General features: G+C 42.1%; 1 protein-coding gene across 2 annotated transcripts in view; it reads left to right on the plus strand.

Moving 5' to 3' along the window:
- LOC120789785 (RNA-binding Raly-like protein) overlaps window positions 1-16,682 on the plus strand; it is a 92,814-nt gene that overhangs the window by 30,531 nt on the left and 45,601 nt on the right. For both annotated transcript variants that reach the window (XM_040126804.1, XM_040126803.1), the window contains exon 2: window positions 9,939-10,212. In XM_040126804.1, the coding sequence (XP_039982738.1) occupies window positions 9,957-10,212 (256 nt within the window). In that variant the 5' untranslated portion in view covers window positions 9,939-9,956. The remainder of the gene's footprint in view (window positions 1-9,938; window positions 10,213-16,682) is intronic.

A 16,682-nucleotide genomic window follows, 5' to 3' on the forward strand; every position in this document is an offset into this window, starting at 1 on the left:
TAGGTTGAGTCTCTCCGGCTGCTTACCTCAATATGAAATTAATGAATTTGTGCTGACTTGATTGATTGCGTTGCTTGTGGTGTAAACGTATGGTGGAGGCAGCTGCACTTGCACTCCGCAGCAGGGGGGGGGGGGCAGGACTTTGCCTCTCTGTGCGTCCAAGTCGCAGCGTCCTGCCACACCACCAGCAGAAATATGTGCACAGACCCAGGGAGGGTGACAGACAAGCACCTTCTCATTAAACGGTTTCAGCGCCAGGCAGTGCTACAGGCAAGGGCAAGTGCTGCTGGACGGGGGCCTCTGCTGACACACAGGTCATTTCAAGGCTACAGATGGCCGACCAGCCCCTCTGTGCAACACCACCAGAGAAGAAGCAATGCCAAACATATCCTTCCTATAACCTCTTGGAATCCGACTCAAAAACAGAATTCATACATAGCACTCAATAAGAACAAAGCTCACAAAGTTGGAAACATTTGCCTATTTTGATGAAATTTTACAGATAACAGTCCTGCTTTTCTGCGTAGTAATTCCATAAATGAAACCTGTGAATTTTAAGGTCATTTAAATTCCTATGAGCTGTTGCCAAGGTTCTGAAGCTAAAAAATTGCCTGTCATCCTTTCACAATACAGGCTATTGAGCACAGTGTGGCTCACAGGGGCACCCATAAATAAGAAATATCCTTCTGCAAACTGTTAATTGTAAGGGAGCTAAGCTCTGACAAATATACTGCTGTTTGGCTACATGGCTGTTTTAGATACTGGAGCCTGGGCTGCAGTTTGTGTTTTCATTGCAGACAAACTCTTTTTAAAGCGAACATTAATGCTTCTAATGAAGAGCCGGGACTCTGTTTTACCTCTCCTGCAGAGCAGATGTTAACGAATGCAAATTTGCCCCCATTAAAAATTTGTCCCAGCCGCAGCTGCAACTTGGTGCACTAATGATGCCACATCCAGATTTAATGGGGAGAGCAGAACGGTCAATGGCCAAATTCATTAGACCCACCATATCACAGCATACCTCTACAATATTTTGGCTTGCTTACACATTTTGGTTTCAGTAATGTCATTTTATTTTTTTATCAGGTTCTCCTTATGGTTTTTACTGACATTAGTTTGCTGATTTTTATTGGTTATAATATAATTACACAAGAAAAAGATTTAGAAATACAGTCCTTTCTAAGCAGTGAGTAGGAGTAGGAATTTGTGTATGCAATGCTCTTATTATATTATGGATTAATGTGTGGTTACAATCAACATTTTTATGATAACAATGAATGACGTAACTACTTGTATGTGAAAGTGGGGCGCCCATAGTGTTGAACCCACATAAAATCATCACCTAACTCTGCAGTTCCCCTCAGCTCCATGGAGCCTTATAGCGTCCTCCAGGTCATGGAAGACGCTATACGACCCGCGACTTTACTGTTTTGGTTCACTCTCAACGCTCTCGTCAGCGTTGTTTTTCGCCGGAGCAGGCGGCAGGTTTCCAGCAAAAAAAAATCCCTAAAAAGCCATTGTACGTTACATTGCCAAGCATCAAGCCGCAGACAAAGTTAGCGTCTACGCGGGGAACACAGTGGAGCATTTGGCATCTAAAAAGCCAGTACTCATAGTGACACTTTGCGATATCAACTGCCCGAAACAGCTGCGTCTTAAATTTGTATATAATATAAAGTAGGGTGATTCAGTAGATGAACATAGTGTATCAGAAATAGAGAGTAGTCAAGTCTGCATCCTCTCAAGTGCGTATTAATGGTAGTACAGCTAATATCAGTCCGGTTCAATTCAATTTTATTTATACAGCGCCAAATCGTAACAGGGGTTACCTCAGGGCGCTTTTCATGTAGAGCAGGTCTGGACCGCACTCTTCATAGTTATATTTACAGAGACCCAACATTCCCCCATGAGCAAGCACTCGGCGACAGCGACAAGGAAACACTCCCTTTTAACAGGTAGAAACCTTGAGCAGAACCTGGGTCACGGTGGGCGACCATCTGCCCAGACCGGCTGGGTTGGGGGGGCATAGCACAGTAGACGTACAACATAAAGATGTTTAACAATAATGACACTAATAATAAAACTAATAATTATAATAATAGGGTGAATAATAATACTATTAAAACTAAATATAATAATAGATGATAATCATAATAATTGAAGCAGTGGGGGTGGAAATACCTGTAGAAAGCGACAGGAAGAGAGAGGAGAGAGAGGAGAAAGCAAAAAACTACGGGAGAGAGAAGAAGTCAAGTTAGTAACGAGCACTGATGCTATATGAGTGGGTGCAGATGGAGAGGAAGAGGAGGAGAGAGGAGCTCGGTGCATCATGGGAAGTCCCTAGGCAGTCTAGGCCTATAGCAGCGTAACCGGGGGGGGGCTCAAGCCAAGCCTGAGCCAGTGTGGTGTGAGAGTTATTGTATTTAGCATGGAAGGTGTAAGTGCAGAGATGAAAAGTTTAAAGTTTATTTACAGTTTATTCCCAGGAGGGTGTAGTTAAGTACACTTTGCACTAGTACTTTTCCATTGTGTGAGCCTTTATATACTCTCCACCACGTGTCAGAGCAAATCATTTGCATTTAAGGTATCTGCTAAGTACATAAAACAGGGTGCCTGGCTATGGTAACCAAAGGTATATGAAGTAGTTAGGTCCAGTGCCACTTGACCCTCAGTATGTTTTCATTGTTGTTCTGCTGCTTGTGCTAAAGTGAAGGATTTCAAGAGGTTTCCACCGCTGCACAAGTGTCTTTATGTTCAAAACAAAACAAAACAAAACAAAACCAAAAAAAACAGAAACAGATGCAATTTGTCTTCCTTCCCATTTAGAGTAGATGGGAATATCCCACTGTACTGGGGAGGGAAAGCTTGTAAATATGTTCCATAGTGCAGAGGAAGATTTCAAGACAATCAGGCAGAGTGGGTTTTGTGCTGGCCTTACCTATCAAACTGGATTAAGAGCAGACAGGGATTGATACATTCTGCGCGAGACAGCTCACTGTGTTTGACCAGATTACTTTCAACTCTGTGCAGCTGCATACTACCATAAGAAGAAATTAAATCTTGTCATTGCAGTTGAAGTGTTACCCTACCCTGTCCATCACAAACAGTGAACCCCCCCCCCCCCCCGGAGAATAACAAATTCCATTCGCATATCATCCCATGTCCGCCGTGCCCCGGCACACAGGAGTTTCTCCCACTGCATTACCGATTTCCTCACTGCAGGTGAATGAGGGCCAACGCAGAAATGGCTCCATTTGCATCTTAGCTAATTGTACCATTGTTCCAGGCTTTTCAATAGTCAATGAATTTTCAGCTGGAGCAGCAAAGCATATAGCCACTATCTGTATTAAAAATTTAGGTTTGCTGCAGGTAAAAAAAAAAAAGGAAAAGAGCCTTCTGAGAAAGGCTGTGGCATTGGAAGTCAGATAAGATGCTTGATGTACACAGTGTATAGTCTTTCTCCCAAAGCCATAATGATAGTAACCAAAGTAAAAATTCTAAAGAACATAAAAAAGCACTGAGTATCTAGTAAGTACACCTTCATGTGTTTAACTGTCGTATGTTAAAGGTGCTAAAAGGATAAAGTGTCATGAGAAGTGTGAGTGCAGACGGATCAAGGAGACCTTCATCTTTTGTTCACTAAGTGGAAGGCTCAGTTAACACTGTCTGGCACCAGTAAATGCAAGCTAAGGGAGAAGTGAGTGAATAAAGCTCGGGATTCTGAATATTTTCACCTTTTGGAATATACCAATTTACAAAAAATATTATAGGTTACAAGACTGAATTTTCATTCTTAATCAGTACCAGGAGGCTCGAGTGTTACTTTTCCCTCGGTATATACTTGGTTCTGACCTCTAAATGTATTGAATATTTCAGGTATTCAGACTTCATTATACATAGTATTAAGTGCTGTGCACTGTTCAGGTCACACCAGTGCAGCGCACACAAACGTGACACAGCAGTATGGAGTGGAAGTAAAACAATATTCTCCATTATCCTCCCAAAATATAAAGCTGTAGGCTGCATAAAGCCGATAAATTATGAAATCAAGAAGTATTTTTACTTGATTTACTGTAATAATTGTGTTGATGCTATATGTGTACTTAAAATAGCCAGATGGAAAATGGACGACAGAAGTATTTAAATCAAAATGCAAAACAGTTATTAAAGCTAACAGGCTCTAAAAGTTGGGTAACTAAACCGAAACTGCAGCAGCGGATCTCTATAAAGTCAGCATCCAGCAGGACTCAGGGATAATATCCACAGGCTTACAGGTTTAACGAGCACTGAGCAGTGCTACTGTGACCGTGGTGCATGAACAAGTCTGTCGAACCCAGAATCTCCCAAGCAGTCCCTTCTGTGGGGGGACTGCTTGGGAGTGTGGGCATATGGCTATTTCCTGGAGGCGGTACGTGCCAGTATTACTAAAGACTTGTGCGATCTTCAAGTAATACTGAGGCATACTAGCAGTGTCACGATATCCACAAAAGTCTTTGTGCTAGTTTGCACTGATGTTACCAATCTTATAACCTTAAGCTCCGCTTTTAGCTCTGATTTTGTCTCAGTTAATTCAGGAGAAAAATATCTATTTCCCCGCAGTCTCTTTAGCTGCTAAATGCTCCAATATGCTAGTTGGCTAGTTGCTAACTTTGTCAGTATGTCATTTTTGGGTTTATCTTTTTTTTTTTTTTTGCTGGAGAGAAGTCACTTGAAGCTACCTCTTTTACATTACATATAGTCATTTAAAAATGAAACAAAATCAAATTTTACTTTATTAGCGAGAGGAAATTCATTTGGAAAAGGTGGATACAGGGGTGAATACAATGAAAAATGTAGCAATACAAAACAATATGTATATATGTATTAATGCTTGTGATTTCACCAGATGTGCTGCAGTGCTAAAAATACGCACCTAGTCTGTTTTTTGAAGGAAGATGTGTCAAGCCGCACAGAGCAGATCGAGTCGGACAGGAAGTCAGAGACGGGAGTGGAATATGGCATTTTTCGAAAATTAATTGTCAAAATAAAACACCCTGCGCAGACACCAGTGGCATATCACATCACTACTTCAACGTCATAACTTCAACCAGGTCAACCAGGCAGAGGATTTTCACCATGGAGCCACGGTAGAAGCACAACAATCATGGAAAAATGACCCAATCCGCAAGGCAACCAAATCGGGCACAGAAGGCGCCCCACTTCTGAAACGCTCCTGGTGTGGTATGAAAACACATCCCAGATGCGATGTCAAAGACCCGCACCCGGTGTGATCCAGGCATAATGGTGTTGTGTCACGTTTTTTCTCTCTCTCTCTCTCTCCCCACCTGCTGGCTTCCTCCTAACCGCCCGTTCTCCCGAAATAACAAATAGACTCACACTGCAAACGCACACCCTGATATCAGACTCAGTATTCCTCTAAAACGATTATCGAAGATTATTATCAAAGGCGCTGCAAACGTTAGAGTTCCTTGGTTGACGGTCGCAGACAAAAGCACACACCCCATGATGCCTTCTCACACCAATATAAATTAAAGGGGACTGACCTTAGGAGATTTGGCTGTCTTTTTCTTTGCAAGTATCGTTCAGAGTAAATAATCCCCCTGACTTTAAATAGTTACAAATAGTCTAAATAGTTTTCATTTAATAGACCCTTTTTGCTGTAGCTTTAGCTCTCTACTTACCGAGTTGGAGTTTCAGCCCAACACTGTGCGCCTCGACTCATAAAGCCAAAGGGCAGCAATTGATTGAAAATGTGGCGAAAATTTATATTTATGTCTGTCCATCTTGAGGACCAAACTCATTTTTCAAGAGGCAGGGAGAAAAGTGGAATGCACTATATTGCATATCATTGCCTTAAGGCCATTCGGCCGTTGATATTAAATTAAACTCATACAACTGTTCTTTTACGTTCAAATCAGACAAAATGTTGTGACTGCAGTTTGTCCTTGTCGAGCAGAATAGCCTCGGCCTCCGACCACGCTTCACAAAATTGCACAAATTTATGGCCGGGTGCACCACAAAAAAAAATCCTCTGCAGCCTACAATACAAACAGGCATTGATTTACAAATAAAAGGATTTTTTTTTTTTTCTCAGTTGTTGCCATCGCTTTCCCAGGCAGAGAGACACACTTTAATCCATGAAGCAATTACTCCACCTCTGCAGGACATGGCAGCAGTACGAGGGGAAAAGGTGTATCGGGCTACCTTCCTCTGTTCCGTTTCAGCGAGCAGCTTCTCTAGCCTTTTCTCTGCCCGTCAGGCTGCCTTGGCAACAATCAGAGCAGAGTGGCTGAGCCATAGTGGAGAGAAATGTACAGTGGTGGAGTGGTAGGAAATTACAAAAGGAATCAATTCAATGAGTTCCCTCCCTCCATGAAAAAAAGTCTATAAATCAGGCAGGTGGCCAGTCCCAAACAACAACCTTTTAAGAGCCTGTCTACAAAGGCACAATGCATTACAGAGCAAGGAAGAACTCGGTAATATGGCTACTTCTGCTCTACGGTAAATCCCTTTTTTTCTCACTCTACCACTATACCAACACAGCAGTGCTGTTAACCACATGACCTTGGTGCTTTTTCTGCCGACCGTATCCATATTTCTTTATTATTTGCACGGTGCTGCGATGCTTTCTTTGTACCGTATTAAAGGCAAGGCATGACAGGATTTTTGTGCAATGCCAGGACAGCAAAGTGTTTCATTCCAAAAGGAGACATCCACCCTTTGAAAAATGCGATACCTATTATGACATGACCAAGCTGGCATGAAAGTGAAAATGAAGACTTGTCTGTCTTCTGGTCTTTACTGACAAAAATGCAGTATTGTAGAAGCTGTAATCATTTTTAAAGAGCAGGTTTAGAATACCAGGTCATCATTGTCCTCTAAAAGCAGTGTGCAGACTGCATTTCTGGGAAGAAGCTCTTTGTGCTTTTTGTTTTTTGATAACAAATGTCAAGTCGTCGGAACAATTATTGTGCCAGTTACACCACCGCCGCCGACCACCTCCAGTTTTGTCTTCCCATGTTTCTTGTCATGGCGCTATCACCTCATTGGATGTGAGGCTTGACGGAGGTTGTAAATAAAACTAAAAGGCAAGGTCAGCAGGAAAACCACTGATGGAATAAATTAGTTCCCTGCTCCAAACAAAACAACAGAGAAGACAACATGAAATATAACAGTAAAGAGCGGTAAAAGGGCTCCATGACCGTTACCCGCTCCTGATTTATCTGACAAGAGAGGCTATCTAACACTTCTCCGCTGATTTTTCATGTTCCCTGTGACCTGCCCACGGACATCAATATGGGATGGGTGTCAGATTGTGGGTTTAAAATAACATTAGGTGGTCATTGTGGAGCTCGTTCGAGTTCGCACATGTATGTGTGTGTGTGCCTGCGTCACATTAATTTTCAGTGACTGCTGCTGGTAAATGTCAAGGTCACTTGAGAGATGACAAGCAGCAGTTAATTCCCCCCCCCACACACACACACACACACACACACACACACACACACACCCACACGCCATAACAACACACGCTGATGCAGCACTGTAAACAGTGAGCCCTAAGGAGTTGTGAATCACCGCGCACCTGTAGTGGGCGTTGAATAATTAGGAGAAAGAGAATAGCATTAGACTTTAGGTGATGTAATGCTAAAAACATGTGCTGCCAAGTGAAATAATATGTGTTTATCCATGAATGAGCAGCTGAATGCCTAGTGTGATTGCAGTCTCAGGTGTAATGGTTGCCTGACAGAGAATCTCTGCCCTGTAAATCAAATGGCTGCTCTTGTATTTCTGGATGACTGGTCAGTTTCCTCCTTCGTCTACCGTAGGTAGAAAACAAGCAACCTTACAACCAAATGCAGCCATTACTCAGATTGTGAATTATATCCTCTCGGTGTATTTTAGACGTAATCTCATGCCATGCTATAATTAGCTGCGGTGAAACTGCATCATGTAATTTTGAAGATACTGAGGCCACACAGTGTCAGGAGGCTCTTGCAATGGACAATTAAATTGGATAAAGGAAAAAAAAAAAAAAAAGACTTCCAGTTAGAAAGTGTGTGTGTGCGTGTCTGTGCACACGATATTCCAACAAAATCAGTGTTTCCTTGGTTACTAATCCTATTTACTGAGCATTGTATCCATTATTCAGGTTCTTCGTCTCAAAGCTGAATAGTTGTTATCATCGTGTGTCAGGGACAGAGACTCAGAGAAGGCAAATATTGAATATTGAGTGTTTTCTTCACATTATTTCACAGTATTTGATGTACCAGTTGCTATTCATTTTGGAAGGTAAACTGTAATGAAAACCTGGATTTCTACAGCTATAAAAATGAAATTGTGTGTTTTCATTAAAAAGAAAATCAATGAGAAATATGTGGGATCTATCAACATATTTATCTATGTATCCATCTATCTACGATAACTTATTAAATATAGAACTTGAATTGTTCAGTAGTGCATCCTTTCTTTGGGTAGATATATATTTCCTAATTCTGCAGCCAATCATCTTTCATAAAAACTAACATCCTAGTTATGAAAAGGTCACTTAGAAATGATTGTAGGGGAGCCCCTCTAAAAGATGAGGCTAATACGCGCTGATAATTTGACAGCACAAAAAAGTCTGAATAAAACCGTAACATGAATTACGGCCTACGCACTCTGTGATCAGTGAAACGGAACACAAAGCATTAGGGATGCAATGATATGGGTATTGAGATAGCAAAGCCTTCCCACTGATAGCGACTGTATTTGGTTTCTCACCAAGTAGAGAAAACTGCTGCGATACTCGCAAATTGTTGCTCCTTCTAATTCTCCCACTCAGCCATTCAGTGGTAACATTTCAACCACGCAAACATGTGGCTCAGGTAAACAGTTGACTGGCCAGTGACCTTGTACAAGAGTTGGATAAAGTAAACCTTCATCATCAAAAGCCTTCATCAACAAAAAGTGTGTATTTCCATCAAAATTGATTGATTTTAATCTTTTTGTTTTATGGAGCCCCACAGTGTTCAGTATTATGAAATATTTAATCATATAAATAAGTAGAGTAATTAAAGATAAATTAACTTATACATTTTGAAGTAATTTTATTATATACTAACTTATTAATATGAAATGTTATTTTATCAATTTTATTTCATATTAATAGATTTTCTATTTATTTCATTATACAATTTTTAAATGTCCATTTTTATTCCATAATAGCATTTTTACCAGTGACAATTTCATTTCACGTCACATTTTATTTACTAATGGCAGTTGTCACCATTTGCTGCCCCCTCACTTTTTAATCGAGCAAGCTTTTTAGCGAGCTGGCTAATTAGCTAGCCCCTGTTGGCTAGAGAACCACAAAGAAAGACTGTATGTCTGAGAAACAGCCTTTAAAATCATAACATTGCTGAGGTTACAAACCAGCTGAACTAGCTTAGCTGGCCAGGTATGTAGCGTGTAAAGCCTTGTAAAGGTAATAAAAAAAAGGGTTAGTTGTCTGGTGCATTGTGTTTATATAAATTCGCTCTAACTAACAAGAGCCAATGTGCGAAATGGTCATACGGTAGCGGCTGTTACTTTCTGTGAATGCTACCTACCTCCCTGGCTAACCAGCTAACGAGCTCAGTAGACGCTCAAAGTGAAGCCCGTGTTAATGGCAGCTCTTAACTGGTTAATTCAGTTATAATAAAGTTATCTTGGCAGACATGTGATTTTAAAGATGTTCCTCAAAGAAACGCAACTCAGCAGACCTAAAACTAGCTAGCTAGCTTACTAGCCAACAGGAGCCAGCTGGTAAGCTAGCGGGCGGTTGGTGGGCCTGCTTTCTTTTTGTGATAGTTAACACTTTTGGGTTCCATAAGGTTTTCCTCAGGAGCAGAATTAGCTGGAGTTGGCCTGACCAAAATCTCTAAAGTCCGACCCCTCCCCCCCTGTCTGTGTCCCAGGAGGGCAACTGGAGGAGAATGACTGGTAAAACCCAGACGAGCAACGTGACCAACAAGAATGACCCACGCTCCCTCAACTCCAGAGTCTTTATTGGCAACCTCAACACAGCCATAGTCAAGAAGACCGACATAGAGGTCATCTTCGCTAAATACGGCAAGATAGTGGGTTGCTCCGTACACAAGGGTTACGCCTTCGTACAGTACATGAATGAGAGGAACGCTCGAGCAGCTGTGGCAGGGGAAAATGCCCGTATCATCGCTGGACAGCCTCTTGGTGAGTCTTCTCCTTTTTTTTTTTTTTTTTTTTTTTTTTTTGTGAGAAATTAGTGTATCGTCTGCATTGCAAATGCCATTACTAACTCATGAAGAGCAAGTGAGATACAGTCTCTCCTGCACTTCACAAAAACGTTTCCCCTTGAAATACAGAATGTTTCGTTAAAGTCTACTCTTTGCTAGAGGAATGGATTTTCTCTCTTGGGAACACAAAACGCCTCCGGCATCTCTCAGACTTTTCTGGTTTAGAACCTCCCTCGGCTCCTAAATGCTGAAGTGTCTATGCGTGTTGCCTCGCTGTTTTGGGGAAAAATCCCTGCCGAGTCTGTTAACTGATTCACTAGTGAATGTAAGCACAGTTTGATGTGAACATTTGCCAGGCAGCAACTCGCAAAAAAGTATGTTAAAGTTCTTGTGACTCACTACTTAGAGCAGAGCCGAGTATGTCAAGTGGCATGGGATGCGGCTACAATTTGCTGTGCGAGCATTGATTGTCTAGCATACATGCACTCTGTAATCGGTTGTCATTGCGGATGTTGACTGTGAAATGTTTTTTATTCAAATTTGTTTTGCTCGTGGCTGGGAGGCAAAATATTTGTGAGATAGGTGGATGGGATTCATAAATTACTTTTTAAGTTTAGAAAAGTGCAGGGAAAAAATCCTGTCTGTGCAGGCTTTTGTGTCTGTCTACCACGTTCGGCATTGGGGAGTGATGACAACAACTGTCCCCCCGAGGGAAAACATGGGTTTGGCGTCTACAGATGGACACTGGGTTGCAGGTGGAGGTGCAGCGGACTTTAGTGGACTGCCAGAACTAGCTCGCTTCATTCACAGTTCAGCCATTGTTTTGGTACGGGTACAGTGTCTTCCCTGGCATTTCAGCAGGACACGTGTTTATCAACACAGGTCCTCCGGCTTGAGGATGATCCCTCTGACTGCCTCACACGCTCTGCCACTCCATCACACAGTATCCTCAGGGCAGATTTTGGGGCGATGATTGGTGGTGAGAGAGAAAAAGTTTTATTCGAGATAGTTAACACAAGTAAGATAAACAATCCCAGTAAAGATGATGTCCCTCAGACTGCCCAGACATTGACTGTAACCAACATAATTTATGTGCAGAATAGAAATGAAAAAAAAAAAACACAAGAAAATACAGAGCTGATTTGGTTGCCGTGTCTCTTCTGCATCAACAGGACAAGTTATTGATCTGCCTTTTTTTTTTTTTTTCTAGACTGCAGTTATCAACCAAACGCATCAAACAAATGGTCTGATTCGACTCTCCCAGCCGCTTGTAAAAATCTATCAAATTGCTGAGAGATCTAAGTGGTTGCTTCATTTGATTTCCTGTTGTTTAGATGATGCCAGCTGTTTATGAAGGCCTGTCTGCTTGGACAGGTGCCGGCTGTTACCTCTGCCCATTTAACATACAGGACATTCCCTCTGAAACTGATTTTAGGAGTTTTTGCATCCTCGTTTTACCATTTCTCCATCAAAATGGAAAAACACAGACCAAGTAATGATGATCCGTCTTTGCCTGATTGATGGTGGCTAATGGCTTTTTGCACTTTAAGGCTTTCTTTAGTTTGATATTTGGCATTATAGATGTGGTAATCAGCAAATAAGCAGAAAAACACATCAGTTATTAAAACCCAGTCACAACCAGCCCTATTGCCAGTCAAAGCTAAAACCACCACTGAGCATTCTACCATACCCATAATAATAGTATTAGTGACATATTTGTGACTTCTCAGTAAATCATTTGACTGCCTGCACATGCGATTGCTTGTTTTAGAAAGCAAACATAATTGAAAGTATTTTCATTACTCCAGTGCTCATTTTAAACCAACCTCGCAGCGAGGCAATTCTGCCCTCGTTGTTATCAATCAAGCTACGAGTCATGTTGCGGGACTACGACAGGGAGATACGTCCTTAATTGACAATTAAGGACACCCTCAGTCTCATCCTCCCAAGCTGATGCTTTTTATATTAACATGGCAGAGAAATGAATCAGCCAGAAAATGATTTGGAGTTGAGGAATGACCTCCACAAAGGATCTTTCTTTCGGTTTGAAAACGTTTCATTAAAATGTAATTACCTGCAAGTTGACTGCACCTCAATTTCAGAGATCGCATCCGTAGGTAAGCTAATATTGCTGTGTTACTGGTGGAATTGCGTTCATATTTGTCGGTGTCTCAACAATCATTGTCCCTGTTTTACTGAGATCGTCCACGGCCCGCATAAAAGAGAAAGCAGAGCATGTTGTTGTGGAGGAGGGCGTATGTCTCGAAAACATTCTTCTCTGCTGGCAGTGGTCACTGGGAAAGAGGTCAGAGGCATAATCACATCATACTGCGACTGTACAGATCCACTTGCTCGGCTGCACTGCTAATGACTAATCTGTGCGCTCAATGGTACACAAGGGTCGAAGGGTCATGGCTTGCCGCCACTGCGAAAGATGAGACTGTCACTGTGTGTGTGTGTGTGTGTGTGTGTGTGTGTGTGTGTGCGTATGTCTGTATGGATGAAAAACAGCTGATGAACGAATGCAAAAATTCTATAATAACACAGCTGGCAGCACCTTCCTCCCCTCGCCGCTGAGTGAAAAATGGATGCGCCATTACCCTATCAAATATGAATAGGAGTTCATGGGAACGCATCTAAGATTGTGAGTGGAGCAATCATTACTAAATAGCAGTACATGTGATGCTATTCTGATTGGCATAAGTAGCAGTATCACTACGCAATTCAGAGTCACAAGGGTGAAGAATTTTTTTTTTTTTTTTTTTGAAAAGCGCTTTGAATCAGCACGGATGTTGGATATTGAGTCTTATAGAGCGGCCGCGAAGAATCTTTCCTCCGTTGATTCCCTCTCTCCAGGGTGCTGAAACCTGTAAACCAAGCCTGTGTCCCAGTACGCACTAGAGAATGACATTAGAAACCTGCATAGCAAAACCGCTGTGGCAGTACTAACGGGAAATGGTACCAAATTTGCGAATATCAACTAAACGGTTTTGGAAAGCTCCCGCCAACATACGACGTAGAAACTTGACATGTAGTTTTCCAAGTTGTTCGTGGAGATGTCCACTTGCCCCCGAGCCCCAAAAAATAGTTTTGATGTTTTCCAGGTGTAAGTAGCATTTTCATGTCCTTAGTGGGTCAGTACTGTCCGTCAACATCAAAAAAATCAAAAGCCAAGGATATTTAGCATGAATACTAGCATTGTTGTTTATGTGTCTCTGTCCATGGTGCTAAATCTGTATAGTAAAGTGTTTTAGCAGGTAGTTTACAAGTAATTACTACTGTAAATCAACACAATTTTGGAAAAATCCTTCCAATATAAAATTTAGAAACTTAAAAAGGGAAGCAACATTTTCCTCTAAAGATTTAACACACTAGTATTTTTCAGGAGATGTGTCAATAATATTCAAATGAGTTTTAATATTCTGCAGCTGTGAATAGCTTTGAAAAGTCATGTGAATTCAGCAGTGGGATAACGTTGCCAATTATCACCAAAAATCAAGCAAAAAGGAAAAAGAACTTGATGGATTTAGTATGCACATGCTAAATGTTGTCGCTTTTAGGTCTCTCTCCGTGGTGCTGAAACCCTGAAAGACATGCTCAGTATGGTGAAGTGTTCAAATGTGTACAGTGTACTATTTTAGCAGTTATTGTACAAGACATTAATAAACCCAAAGTGTAAAGTATATCCCACCACTATTCAAAACTTGAAGCTTTAAAGTTTTCTCCGTGTACTGCCTCCATTTCCTATTTGTATTGAACGTTGGGATAATAGTGCCAACAAAAACCAACAACCAAGCGAAAAAATCAAGGAAATATAGTGCATAGGGACTTTGTTGTCTCTCTCCGCGAATGCTGAAACATTCGTGCTGAGACACTGAGGCTATCATCAGAAATGAAAGCAGATATTGCAGACATGGATCAAACAATTATGGAACACTCCCATCAATGTACCGTCAGTAAAATGTTTGTAACTAGATTTAAAACTTCAGTTCTGTTTTCTGTTAAATGTCTCACCACCACACTATCTAAAATTATGTTTTAAAGGCACATGGGTGTTTTCAGTTATACCTACTCAGGTGGGTGTTTTACAAATGAACTCACCGGATACCATTTACTGATAATAATAATAAACGTCGCTTGAGCCGTGACAGTGTGCTGCTTGTTACGTAGGAAAAGTTTTTTCTCAAAATGAAAGTGGAATTCAGGCAGCAGTACGATCCACTGATAAAGGAACAGCAGCAGTGGTGCACAAGCTGCGGTAAATGTTATTTTTCTCACTCTAACAGGTGTGTGTTGGCAGAGACACCACAATATGGATTTTCAATATGGATTCAGCCGTGTCTAGCGCAGCACAGGCGTAGCGCTGTGCCAGACTTCTTTCCGACCGATGAGGCACAGTCTGTACATGCAATCGTAATCCCAAGAAGAGGCCTAATCAGCAGAAATAGTTAAAATCACCTGTGAGTGATCAGTATATTTAGTGTGCATACTTGATATCTTGGAGTATAACTAATTTTGTGTGTAAATGCACGACATACTCGAATCCTAGCTTAAATTAAATGTGTAGTATGTGCTATAATTGGGACACAGCACCATGGCTCTCTCTATTTTGACCCCCAACCTAGTTCTAATTTCACTGCAATCAGACTGATCTCACGTCCAACCACAGAAGCAAGTGTTAAGGCCGCCCGCCGCTCCGTTGCGGCATAGGTAACGCTAAGCACAAATATCTCCGCGTCTCGCTCGTGTCGCGGTGTGTTCCCTTCCCTCCGGCCAAAAGCTGACCGCGGGGAATTCCCCGTGACATGGCGACACGATGATTGCTGGCCTCCGTGCACCGCAAGTGCATCCAAGCAGTTTCCTTCTTCACCCACGGCGATCTAGCCGCTGTATCTCCACGGCACCGTTCTTCAGTGGACTCAGTGGGCTGCCATGGAGACAAAGAGTTTTTGTACCCTGAGCTGCCCCCCCCCCATGCCCCAGGCCTCCGGATCATGTTGGTGCTGAGACTCCAAATCTATACAGTGCACTGACAATATATAACCCACATGTTTTGAAAGTTTTCCTAACTTTACGGAAGAGTTATGATTGTGTAAGATTACTGTGATGTATTCACACCGAATACGTTGCAAAGCAAATCCCTCTTAAGTGGTAAGATAAGTATCAATCTTTTCTTGTTTTTCTCATCTGTAGAGGTGGTTGTTTCAGCTATGTCCTGATGTGCCACCTTGTGCTTATGTGCGTCTTCCTTGGAGGCAGCAGTTGGCGTGTGATTGGCAGGTGGTGATTGAAGCCCTGATGGAAAAGGACAATGAAAAAAAATAACAGCCCGCATTTTTCTAAGAGAGACCACGTATGAAGACACGAGCCGCTGTTCAACCGTGGAGCCGAGAGGGGAGAAGGAGAACGGAAGAGAGGCGCGAATAGGAGAGAAAGGGCCCATTAAAAAACATCTCTGGAGAGTCCGGAAGTCCGGAAGAAACTTCCACCTGGAAGTTTCATGGTGAAGGTCCATCTCAATACATTATTAATGACCACACTGAAGGATAATGTGCGGCGGATCACCAATCATACTGCCTCCAAATGGCATTGGCAAGAGTTAGGCACATAAATAATAAAGTGATTTAGATGCAAAATCCATCCTAAGCGGATTACAAAGGCAGTGGCACTGCAATCAATCGTCATTTTGGGCCAACATGATGCATAGCAAGCAGCACGGGACACAGAAAGTAAACTACACCGGGAGGAAGGAGCCGCCTGAGCAGGGACAGGTATCAGGAGAATGGGCAGGAGCTGTGGCTACAAATGCAATTACTGGATGTATATGTTGTATTTCTGGATCCACTCTGATGTCTAATTTTTTTTTTTTTCTTCTTGTAGATAACTGGCCTAATACAGTTGATTCAGTGCTATTTTGGAGTATTTGGAGCATAACTACATTGGACTTTGATGGCACAAAAGCTTTTCCTTTTCCTAGAGGCCCTAAACAGCACGCAAAAGCTGATAATCATGACAAGGTGAAATCTTTTCTCGTCAGTTCAAAAGGGTAGATTTTGATTCCCCCCCGACAGCCGATTTAGATCGTCTGTCATAAACGACAGGCGGCATCATCCGCCCTCTCGCTGCTAGTTTTCAGACATGTTAGCCGAGTAGATATACGGCAAAGTCAGTCAAACTGCCCGCGACCTTTCCCAGCCGATGCGTCTCAATAACTTTGGGGATCCCCTGACTTTTCCCCTATCGCCGGCAGGAATTTTTAAATTGTCCGCTCATTTGCTTTATGACCAAATACCTGCTCAACTAATGACATTCCCGTCGGCCTCAGTGGTACTCTGCGCTTAGTGCCACTGATCAGAAGGTGACAGCATGCTCACACGCTAAACCAAGATTTCGAACATGCGTCGTAAAGATTACACATCATTAACATAAGCTTATCGGCTTTGTCAC

The sequence above is a fragment of the Xiphias gladius genome, chromosome 5 (genome assembly GCF_016859285.1).
Source record: "Xiphias gladius isolate SHS-SW01 ecotype Sanya breed wild chromosome 5, ASM1685928v1, whole genome shotgun sequence".
NCBI classification, from domain to species: domain Eukaryota; kingdom Metazoa; phylum Chordata; class Actinopteri; order Istiophoriformes; family Xiphiidae; genus Xiphias; species Xiphias gladius.